Source organism: Macrosteles quadrilineatus, unplaced genomic scaffold (assembly GCF_028750875.1).
Source record: "Macrosteles quadrilineatus isolate MER2022 unplaced genomic scaffold, UCM_ALF_1.0 Scaffold_4__1_contigs__length_99947679, whole genome shotgun sequence".
Lineage (NCBI taxonomy): Eukaryota > Metazoa > Arthropoda > Insecta > Hemiptera > Cicadellidae > Macrosteles > Macrosteles quadrilineatus.
In genome coordinates, this window is record NW_026542597.1 from 44,893,468 (window position 1) to 44,905,544 (window position 12,077).

The following is a 12,077-nucleotide window of genomic DNA, read 5'->3' on the forward strand; positions in this document are numbered from 1 at the left end:
TTGATTTTAAATTAAATCTATTTAAATAACATTCGGTTTAACGAGTCAAGTACCTAGGTTTGCTGCTACTGAGAGGTAATAAAGTGTTTTGTAGTATAAGATTAAAAGCTTAGTATAAAATAAATTGATTTGCCTAGTTTGATCAATATATATCCATAAACAAGCAAACTACAACAGTTTACTTATTCTCGAAAAAAATAACATGGAAGTTTTAAAATTTACATTTTTGGAATTTTCTCCGTAATCTAATCAATAACCATACAAAAACACTTCAATATACTAAATTATTTGTTTTTAAGCTCTTCAAATTGGTCTAGAGAGAAATTGGGAAATGTTATGTTTTTAGGGTATAAAACGAGAAATACAATTTTTTACCCCATAAAACCCTGTTCTAATATATCATGCTGGTTCTTAAATTCCTTCAAATATACGTAGGTTTACACGTCTGTACCAAATTTAATTGAAATCGGATAATTTTTGCTCGAGTTATCGTGCTAACAGATAACAACATTTTTTCCTGCGTTTTTTCTCTCAACATTTTTCCTAATCCGACCTTTCAAATGATGAAGTTCTCCGAATACATTTCTATTCTTACTTATTTGGTGTACTCAATAATCCCGCTTGCTGATGGAGTATAACAATGCAGTTTCATCATCCCTACTGCATACTCATTGTCCATCCACGACACATCGTCTAAACTACTTCGGCACTATAGTCCGTTCACAAAATTGAGGCGGTTTGAGAGGAAGTTCCCCCACCACTTTTTTATACTTAATATACATTGCAGCTGATTGAAGTTTTGACAAATCTCAAGTGTAATCGCTATGTGTTAATGGCAGGATCAAGACGTGGAGGAGATAGATTTCCTCCCCTAAAACCACCTAAATTTTTTGAACAGAGTATAAGCTACTATAGTCATATGACTCGAACTGGCAACACTTGGAACTGCAAGCTGCAAAGGTGTGCAATTCGGTGTGTGTTGACAGCCTCTTTAAAGACAGAGGGCTCGGTGTGTGTTGTGCTTTAAATACAAATGTACTAAAGGGTGTTAATGTTTTTCAGGCACCCAGCTGTCCGATAGCAAAACCAAAGTGATGCTGCCAAAACAGTTTACAGCCAAGAACGTGATTCTGCAGTCCAGACCTGTTAATGTGACGTCTGTGCCTATAAGTTCTTCAGCCCATAGTGAGTGTTAAGTATGCATGAGATAAAATAACAAAAGTAGTGTACTCTTGAAAAATGTTTTTGGATTTTTTTAGCAAATTGATTGTATTGACATTTTTAGTACAAGTAATCTGACATTTTCTGTTAATTCACTACCACTATACAAGTTGTATGTAACAATACCCAATCTAGGTTCCAACCTAGCCTAACCCAACCTAAATTAACATTACCCTAAACATTACTTGTGGATAATTATAACATTTCTACTTGAAAAAAGCATAATGTTAGTGAAGGTCTCAAAAATCAAAGAGAAATTGTATATTCAACAGTCAAAGCAATAATTGTTCAATATGATAAAAACTACCTTCAAATAGTTTTGAGGCTTAAATAGCAATTTTTTCAACATTGTTTTTCCACGTCGAGAATCATGAAACAATTAGTGGATACTAGTTGCTCTACCCGTGCTTCGCTACGGGGTGAGAATACAGAAAAGAATAATTCGGTTTTACTTTGAGATACTATAATATACTATAAGAAACAGTTACAACACACTTACCAGGAAACATATAGGCAAAGGCTCAATCCTGCTTATTGATTATTTAAATGAAGATCTCTCAATGTATTACAATACTATCATTTTATATAGTGTATAGCATTTAAAATATATATGCTAAAGTATAATTCATTAACCACATGGCACCAAGAAACTATTCTCCTTGTAAACAAAATTAAATTAAATAACAGAACAGCATTCCTGACAACAGCTGGAGTTTCATAACAATGTTTGTTTCCCATGTTAATCTTATGGAGAAATATGAAACTTTAAAGGGCCCCAGGGTCTCATTCTTTAATTATTTAGCTAAAAAGAAAGTTTCCTGCACAACTTCATGTTACGCTCTTTCCAATGACACCAAAATCATGTCAATCGGTTCAGTAGTTTCGGAGGAGTAATTGTCACAAAAAACTTGCTTGCGTATTAAATAAGTATAGATTATTACAAATCTGACAAACATATTTCAGATGGACAAAAGACCCTGGTGATCTCATCCAAAGAGTTGAATGCTCTGAGGAGTCAAGTAGCGGTGAACAAACAGTCATGCCCTGCAGAGATCAGGATAGTCAATCCCATCAACTTGGCCCCCACTAATGTCAATGTGAAGAATATACCCTCTGACAGACAGGACATACAGGTAATGTAGCAAACTTCTGTAGTTGGGAGGTGTCCCATGGTTAACTTTACATCAAGTGATTACTGACTTATGCATTTATTGAAAAAAAAATTATAAAGCTTATGTTTGGTTATGAATGTTTCGAGGAATATTTTTTGAAACTGCATTTTAGCAAATTTTTATTTTAAGTGCCTTAAAACATTATATTTTTCGCTTAGGCCTATAAACTATAAGATTTACATGACACATTATTTGAATGTTATGTAAATGATTCTATATTTATCTACACCATTTTTGATTGCATTCAAAACTCTAAATTTACCTTTACCAACATTAAATCAAGTTTACTTTATTTTACCAAACAAACGCAAAAGTAACATCAGCTTGCGCCCGATGGTGTTTGAAATTAGTGTGCCTGATTAAGAGCTAACAAGCACATAGCTGTGTTTTTTAGTTCATAATTGCAAAGAATAACTACTTTAGTTTATGGGAAAATGTACTTTTACTACGTAAAAGTTTTGACTACAAGCACATGGAAGTAAGAGAGTAAGCTACCGGCTAACCTACCAGGGTATTTCTTCTTTCCAGCTAAAAGCATTGAAGCGGCAACAGAGAATGATCAAAAACAGAGAATCTGCGTGCCTGTCTAGGAAGAAGAAGAAGGAATATATAACATCTTTAGAATTCAGGATATCTGAGCTTGAGAAAGAGAATATTCAGCTGAAAACTGTAAGAAAAAGAGTGTGTTTTTCTATCTAATTTATTCTGATTAACACGTTGCCTACCAGCTGTCACTCTCCTCTCTATCCCTCATAGAGAGTCTTTTGTGACCTGGTAGTGAATGTGTTAAAAAAAAGAATTGCCCTATTGCTGTTCAAAACTATTAGTTTGTAAGCATATTATGAGCTAGTAAAAAATATGATAAGAATAAGAATTATTTATTTCATTGATATTTTTACAAAGAAATAGGACACGTCAAATAGATTACAAAATAATCATCTTAATACAATCTAATTTCTGATTCATCAAAATATTACATAAAATACAAACAGGCATAATAACTCATTTTAATTAAAATTAATCATCAAAATTGCACTTGATAAAGTCACTTAGGCTGTAAAAAGGATTTTGTATAAGCCAATTATAAGTTCAATTTAAAAAAATATTATAATCAACACCGATACCGACTTGAGTAAAAATACTGACATAAAAAGGTATAACATATGAATTAAACATACTCCCTTATCATCCTTTTGGAATTTCCAGTTTAATGTAAGGCATGTTCACGCCTCACTTGAATTCTTTGATGTCTAATTTTTATAATTATGAAGTTATCTAAACAAACTTATTTGTATTCTAAAAAAAACCAAAGTCATGAAAAAGGTTCAACATTTTACACAAAGATACATTTTTCAAACAGAGGTTAATTAAGTACTGTAATAAAGATGAAACTTGTTGTAGGAAAATGAAGCTCTCAGAGCCAGGTTGTGTGAATGTGATCCTACGATAGTTAAGAGGCCCAAATCTGCGTTCAACATCAACGTGAAGAAAACTGCAATTCTGGCTGTGTTGTTGATGGTGTCTGTTAATCTTGGGTCTCTCAGGTAACTCATAACGAGATAGGTGAAGTCCTAGTGAATGAAATGTACTGTTTTTCATATTGCATCAAAAAATCGCTTCTTAAAACGCATATTATTAGACTAGATTGGTTATTTTAATCTCTAGAGATAAAGGACCAGATGACATTGATGTGTAGATATCTATAAACAGGGTGGAAAAGAGTGTGGGGACAGTTGAATGTTTCAATGAATAATTAAGAGAGAGCTAAAAAGCTTGGTTACTGGGCATTAAAATGTTTTTGACAGATAGTTTCCCGTAGGGGACGGCCCACTAGAAGTTAGAAGACATTTTTAAATATAACCATAGGTTGATACAAATACTCAAAAGACAATTATTGTAAACTATAGCATCGTTTGTGTCACATCAACTATGGCAGTAACAAAGACTAAGAGAGAAAATAGAATTACAGACTGTAGCACAATCTATGTGTGCCTTAGCTTGTCTTTATAGCTAGGAATTCTACTTCAGTATACTAAAGTCATTGATTTAAGTCAGCCGAGTGGTATTTCTACTCACATATTAAACTCATGTCTACAAGTTTTAATGATTCTGTGTACAGTTTCCTGACGAGGGGCAGACCGGGAGCTGATGCGGTGATGTCTATGCCTGAAGTGGCTCTGCCTCGTGGTGGCCGTCGTCTGCTGTGGACGGACAGCGATCTTCAGAACATCTCTACATCACCAGTAGACTCCTCATCTCTCTACCCTATGTGTCCCCTGCACATCAACCAGACTGAGTCCCTCAGGTATGTTCTGGTCACTGACACTAGTTGTCATTTAATAATAAGTTAATTGTTAAACTGTGTTCATTCTTGGTAATGGTACAAGTCAATTATATAAATTATCTAAGATGCCACTATGTGCGTATATTAAACCCAAATATGAGTGAAGGATGAGTGGCGCGATCTTGTAGTCTTGTTAGTAACTAAGGCCGACATGTTCCTTAGACACAGCTGTTAATTAATAGCCCATTCAGCCAATGACAACTAAGGGACCTAAAGTTTATATTAGAATCTAGAATCTGAACCACATTTTCCCTTGTAATTAACGAATTGGTCTAATTATCAATTGTGTATTTGTTTCTTTTCCTTTACTTTATTCACATCCCGAGTACTTTTCCCACAAAAAATGTTGATACTATTGTTGATATCTTTTGTGGAAAAAGCACTTCGGTTGTGAATAAAGTAAGGGAAAAGAAACAAATACACAATTAACTTGTCTAAGAAAAGAGTTCTGTCAGTTAATAGATTACAAACAGTTCACACCCCAATAATAGAACTGAAAGTGATGTGGGCATGATGATTCATACAGTTTGATTAACTTACTAATTTAAATTTGTGCCTCTTTTTGTTATGTTATCAAAGAATTGATAAACAAATTTCAAGGGAGATTTATTCATTTTTAAAACAAATTTTACCAAAGTACCCTAGATAAAGTCACATTTTACAAAAGCTTCCCCCCTGTGACAGGTTGGACAGTGAGTTACGTCGGTGGATTGGTGCAGAGAAACCTCCTACGTTCACCAACAACAGCGACGAGGACAGTGAGAGTGACTTTATAGATGTTCAGCTGGCACGAGACAGCCGACTCATGTTGCATGAGAACCGCAACCCATCCCCTCCTCTGATACCTCGGGCCCGGAGAAAACTCAAACTGTAAGTGATGTTTTGAAGTATGGATATGACTGGTCATATAGAGTTAAACAGTTTTGCTTTATTTTTCACACTTAAAAATGAATTAACATGTTTAATGTGAGAAAGTAACAGTTACTTTTAAATCAAGCGGCTTGAACACAATAAGCTACATAAATCATTTTAAAGTGAGAAAGAAACAGTTACTTTATCTAGTGGTGTGACCTTAAAATCAAGCGTCTTGAATAGTAAAAAAAAACATTTGAGTTTTGATTTTATCACTAAACATATGTTTTTAATAACCTAGAATCTTTTTCTTTTTCTTTTCCCTTTTGTGAGTATTTGGCAGAGGAAAGAATCATAAGACTTTATTAATTTTTCAACCTGTCGATTGAGGTAAAAGTTGTTTCTAGTTTAATTGTGTTTAATTTCTAGCAAGTTGGTATGTACTTCACTTATGATTTTACAAATGTATCTTAATATTCTTAATTCTTACTGAAATTCAATTGTGTTTACGTAGTGACAGGCCCAAGAAGGAGGTGGGGGAGGTAGAGCTAGTAGTGCCAGCTGGTCCAGGACTGTTTGGAGCTCTCAACCGTAGAGACGACACATTCTACGTCGTGTCCTTCTCAGGTGACCATCTGTTGCTGCCAGCAGCGGCTCACAACAACAGTGTCAGACCTAAGATGTCTTTGGTGCTGCCTGCCCTGCCTTTCAACTGTTAGTACAATTAACACTAGTTTGTATTCTTTATTCCCTCCTTTTTTAAACCAACAAGTGTTTACTCACAATTATATGAAATTTTCACAAGTGTCTTGTGCAGTGAATGCTGTGGAGTTTACTCTAACTAACTATGACCAACTTTTTAGCCTGATTGTGTTGTTGGGTGATAAATTTGTTAATTTGGTTGTAAAACGAGTCAGAAGAATATTAGAAATATACTGATTGAAGTATTGGGCTCATTGTTTGTACAGTTAATTTTTTTACCTTGTGTAAGTAATATTATAGTGCAAAATAAGAGGCATTGTAGAAAAGAGGACTGGATTACTAGTTACTGCACCTTTTTTACTACTTGGAAAATGTGTGCAATGATCTCTTGAATTAAATATTGTTACCAACTGATGTATGACCAGTGAGATCTGTGTGCTTGCAGCCACTGTGGACGCCTCTGCCTCCTCAGTGACGATGATGCAGATAGACTGTGAGGTGTTGGACACGAGACTAGTGGAGCTGAGTGAGAGAGATATTCCTACACATCTGCGTCAGGCCAAGCCACCGGCCGCAACACAGCGCCACAAAAACGGCTCTCAAGAAGGTAGGCAACACTCACAACCTTGTCATTTTAATAACTTGCTTTTAAGTTCAGATGTCTTTGAAGCATTTCAACTTAAAAGAATTTGATTCTCTATTCGGTATACGGTCCTGAATAAGGTACACCAAAAAGGTATACAAAGAAAATTAAAACAAGGTGGTTAAAAAATAATTTTGAAGGTTCATGCATTTATTTTGAATCTTTAAATGTTTGATTATTTTCATATATTGTGATTTCTTATAAATATGGTAATTTACTATCTTCAAATTCCAAATTAAACTGAATCTTTAGAATAAAAATGATCTGATCTTAGAAATTCCAGTTTTTTTTTTTTATTAATTTTAATAACTTTGCATTTGAGTATTTCACCCTATTATTATAATTGGAGAAGATGTCTGCACAATCGTGAATTTAGATTTTACTGTGTTTGTGAAGAGCAACCCAAACACGAATATAATTCTGTGTATGAGGATATAATGTGAAATACAGCAGGAGTTGAAATAACAAAAATGTCTTAGAGAAATAAATAACTTTTTTATACGCTTAATCTTTGATACATCTTTCAACTGTTAATATGTCTTTATCTATACTTATAAAAGGCAAAGCCCTCACTGACACACTCACTCACTCACTCACTCATCACTAATTCTCCCACTTCCCATTTATCTAGGAGGCTGAAATTTGGCACATTGATTCTTTAGGCATTAAATAGGAAAACTAAGTTGTTTCTATTCTGATCGGACTCTCGGGCTCCGCCCCAGTAGCTCTGGAGTTTCCCATGTTAACCTTATGATTTTTCATTTTAAAAGGAATTAATGAATCTTAACAGCTGTTTCAATTAAACAAGTTGGTTCTGTTCTATGATGTTCAATAGCATTAAAGTTACAAGGATTACCAACAGGGTGTGGCACTATTATTATTATTTTTATTTATGACAAGAGCTAATTTGCAACTAAAAGGTGAGTGAGCGTAGCAAACGAACTTCAACCTGGAGGCGAGTTATCGTAGCGAACAAGCTAATATGAAGGTAAGTGAGCGCGGTGAACGAGCTCCAACCTAAAGGTGAGTGAGCGTAGCGAACAAACTTCAACCAGGACAAGATTGAGCCATGCGAACGAGATCATCTTGAAAATTAAGAAGTTAAACGGGGCAAAGCCCGCGGGTACAGCTAGTAATATATAAAAATGTGTTAATATAATAATCTTTTATGTTCATAATAAAGCATTAGTATTATACAATTTTAGAGCAGTTTTATCTTAGAACTATATAATACGTTTCAGTTCTAAATTGTTTAAATAATCACAATCAGATTTGACATGTGAAGATGTAGAACTCCAATCGTCACCTCCAAACTTTGCCTCAAACCTTTTTCCAACAATCTTAATCATATGATTGGCTTCACAATCCAATTTGTTCTTTTGTTACAGAGGAGCCAGTAAGAAGTTCCTACAGGCCTTACTTTGTTCGGTCAAACAACTTTGTAGATCCGTACGCCCAAGTACCACGGGGGCCAAGAGACCCAAAATTGTTTTCGTGAGCAACTCGAAACATCTAGAAAACTTGATCTCACCAGTGGAAAACTGGATGCGTAATGCACAATGAACTATTTTGGTCTGTTTTGCCACTTGTTTTGATATGGTACATGTGTGTGAAAATCAGCACCAATTAGCCTGTTGTTGTGAAGTTTGGTGAGCCTGATTGGTGTTAATTGATTAAGTTTTGTTCACTGGAAGCACCAAAGGAATTTCTTGAGAAGTGTTGTGAACTGTTACATTTTAGTCGTTACAAATATTCTGAAAATCATAATTCTGTAAATAAACCCCACCCAACTTGCTTGGAAAAAATACTAAAAAGGCTAAGAAGACACCTTGCATTTGTTATTTATTCCAAATTAAAATTAAATCTGCCACTGCCATTCCTACAAAAAAAACCATAACATTTGGGTATTCTTTTATTAACAAGTAACTCTTATTTTTCATTAGTCCAACAAATATTGGATAAACAGCTTGTCCAATGCTATTCATTTTAGAGAATTTCCCATATAGGAAATAAGCTATTACCGTAGTACTCATGGTAAGACCTGGACCCGGGACCGAATTGCTTTTTCGTTTTGAGGTCCCTAGAGGCCAAAAACACCATCTGTTCAAATTCATATTTATGTGTCCGTTAGAACGATAACTCGAGCAAAAATGATCCGATTTTGATGAAATTTGGTAAAAACCTGTAAACCTACATGTATTCAAAAGAGTTCGCGAACCAGCATGATCGGACTATGGGAATGGGGGTTTTATGGGGTAAAAATAGGTATTTCCCACTTTTGACCCTAAAAACACAAAATTTCACAATTTATTTCAAAACCATTTTGTAGAGCTTAAAAAAACAAATAATTTAGTATATTGAAGCGTTACTGTTAACCTAATGGTTACGGAGAAAATTCCAAAAAATTTTTAATTTAAAATTCCGATGTTATTCTTATGGAGAATAAGTCAACTGTTGTAGTTTGCTTGTTTATGAACATATTTTGATTGAATTTGGAAAATACATTAATTTCTTACCAAACTATTAACATTTTACAGAAAAAACCCACCTTTTTACCCTCCCTGTTGCAGCAAACCTAAGTACTCGTTTAGTACTATTTAAATAGGGAATAAATGTGATATTCTTAAGGAGGGATTTTAGTGTAAATCCTATCAGGCTAATGGAAATTCGCTTAGTCTGCAGGTTTGCTGCGGCGGGGGTATTATTTATTGCATCATACAAGAAGGCGCTAGTTTCTTCTTTTTACAAATTTTTGGAATTAATGAAATGGTCAGAGGATAGTCGTCAAGTAACAAAGAGCATTTATCCAAGATCTAAGATAATTGTGTTGTGTCATAAAGTAACTTGGATAAGATATGTCAAAATGCAATCTTTTATCATTCGGTGTACCTGAAATTCTTAAAATTAAGTTAAATCAGTGTAACTGATTGAAAAAACTACTAATTAGTTTATTGACATAAATTTTTTTGTGATAAAAAGATTTATTGTGGATAAATTAAGTTTTTAGCAATTTACACTATTGAACAATATTTATTCCATGTTTTATGGATTTTGTCGCATCAGTCTCACACAATACTCAGTCTGGATTTATCTTGTAAATATCACGTTTGATAATGCAAATACTAGACTTTTAGATATTTATATGATTATTACTAGGTATAATTTAGTAAATTATCTGGGTGTGTTGTGTTCCTTACTTGTTGTAAGCTTGTAGTAATTACATTCCTACCTTGTAATCGTCCCCTGGGATTACAGAGTAACAGTATTACGCCTTGTAATTTGTAATATAACTAGTTAGTGTGAAACTGTCCTGTGATGGTTTCGGACTGAATAAACAAAGTCATATAATTGATACATTGGAATATTTATTTGTTGTATGGCGAGTGCATCAGAATGAACGTAAAGCTTGAGTTTCTACTTGTATTTGGCATAGAAAGTAGGCTACTAAGCTACAGTGTAAAGAATAGTTTTAACCCCTTGTCCGTATCCTCCTGTACTTTTCAAAGATACTCAATTTATTATGTACAGAGTGTTGAAAAATACAATACTGCCCATTAATCATTGATTGCTTCACTGAATAACGGCATATTGTATGGAATTTTAAAATTGTTAAACCCCATTTTTTCACCAAATAACCCTTTCAAGATTCTCATGTCAGCCAGATATCCTGTGTAATATCAAAATAACCATTTCACGATCGCCTTTAGCCTGCGGTCAATTTCTGATTATAGTCTATCCACATGATTTCTGATGAGATTTTATTTGTTTCCAAGTAGCACTTAATCCATCAGAAAACATTGTTTCCAAATTTGTAAAAGAAATTTGATCCAAATCTAGTGAAAGATCGATCATTTACTGGTGGTGCTATAGTACATGACTGACTGATTGAATAATTGTTGGCTAGAATTTTGATTTTAAAACAAGTATTGTACCCTAACATATTTACTGTGAATTACATGTAATATATTGCAATTTCTATCAATAATCATAGAACCGTGGCAAATCCAACCCACCTTTTTTGTAAAACACGCTTTAGTTGGAAGCTTGAAGATGAATTGGTTGGAACATTTAATTTTGTTTGTGTAGTAAAAAGACAATTGAAACTTTTTTTCAATTAGTGATAGGCTAGATTCAAATCAGGCTCCAAAACTACTTTTAAGCCTGTTTGTGATAGACAAGGCAAAACAAAAAGCTCAATATGATATTTTTTTATACAAAAGGGCCATTTACTGGGGTGGTCTTTTCCTGGTGCACTCGCCCTAGAGACTAGATGGAAATCAGTTGACACTGTATGCAATTTGTTTGCAAAAAAATATGTTTATCCATTGTAAAAAAAATTACTTTCAGCATTATCTATAATGTACTATCTGACAATGTTAAGAAACTATCTCCCTGGTTTCCTGACTTTGCACAGATTATTGTACATACTCTAATGTTCAACAAAAATGTTATATAATTCAGATAATTTTAGGCCACATTTTTACAAATAAGTAAACATTACAGTCATTTGGCATTTTTAGATTGCCTAGCCTAAGCCAAACCATTATATCCTACCATGTCATACAATTAGAATTAACTTATTGGTTTCTAAACCTTACACTTTTGCTTGTTTTAATGTATGTTATAAAAATATACCAAAAAGAGGTTTTCATAGTTGTTATAGATTGTCAAATATAGTTTTTATTTGTTAACGGATGCAATATTTTATACGTGTTTCAGTTTGTATAGTTTTAAAGATTAATATGTTGTATTATTTTGTATATTTTACATTTTCACTATTGATAATGTAGTATGAAGTCATAAATACAAATTTATGGGAAGTATTTTGTTTAATTTTATTTCTATAACACCCCATGGCTACCCCCTCTCCCTTACACCCAAGATGCTATATATGTATTTATTTGTTTTAATGTTTACATACCAAATACTCAATAATATACATATTCTGTAAAATTGTTGTTATAAAAACATAGGCACTGTAGCAGAGATGCACTATTTAAATCAACAAATGTATCAATAGTGTGTACTAATATGGTTAAAAAAACACACACATTTTTTGTTCAACAAGTATAATATAAAATATAAATAAGTTAAAGAAGTATACATGAATAATACCATAGTACCCTAAAACAATATTTTAATT

The 12,077-nt window shown here is 33.5% G+C and overlaps 1 protein-coding gene across 2 annotated transcripts in view; it reads left to right on the plus strand.

Moving 5' to 3' along the window:
- The window catches only part of LOC128991737 (cyclic AMP-dependent transcription factor ATF-6 alpha), a 59,896-nt gene extending 48,139 nt beyond the window's left edge, over positions 1 to 11,757 (plus strand). For both annotated transcript variants that reach the window (XM_054414891.1, XM_054414890.1), the window contains exons 6-14: positions 1,063 to 1,185; positions 2,185 to 2,354; positions 2,922 to 3,062; positions 3,795 to 3,937; positions 4,513 to 4,698; positions 5,422 to 5,607; positions 6,104 to 6,303; positions 6,737 to 6,898; positions 8,323 to 11,757. In XM_054414891.1, the coding sequence (XP_054270866.1) occupies positions 1,063 to 1,185; positions 2,185 to 2,354; positions 2,922 to 3,062; positions 3,795 to 3,937; positions 4,513 to 4,698; positions 5,422 to 5,607; positions 6,104 to 6,303; positions 6,737 to 6,898; positions 8,323 to 8,432 (1,421 nt within the window). In that variant the 3' untranslated portion in view covers positions 8,433 to 11,757. The remainder of the gene's footprint in view (positions 1 to 1,062; positions 1,186 to 2,184; positions 2,355 to 2,921; positions 3,063 to 3,794; positions 3,938 to 4,512; positions 4,699 to 5,421; positions 5,608 to 6,103; positions 6,304 to 6,736; positions 6,899 to 8,322) is intronic.
- The last annotated feature ends 320 nt before the right edge of the window (positions 11,758 to 12,077 follow it).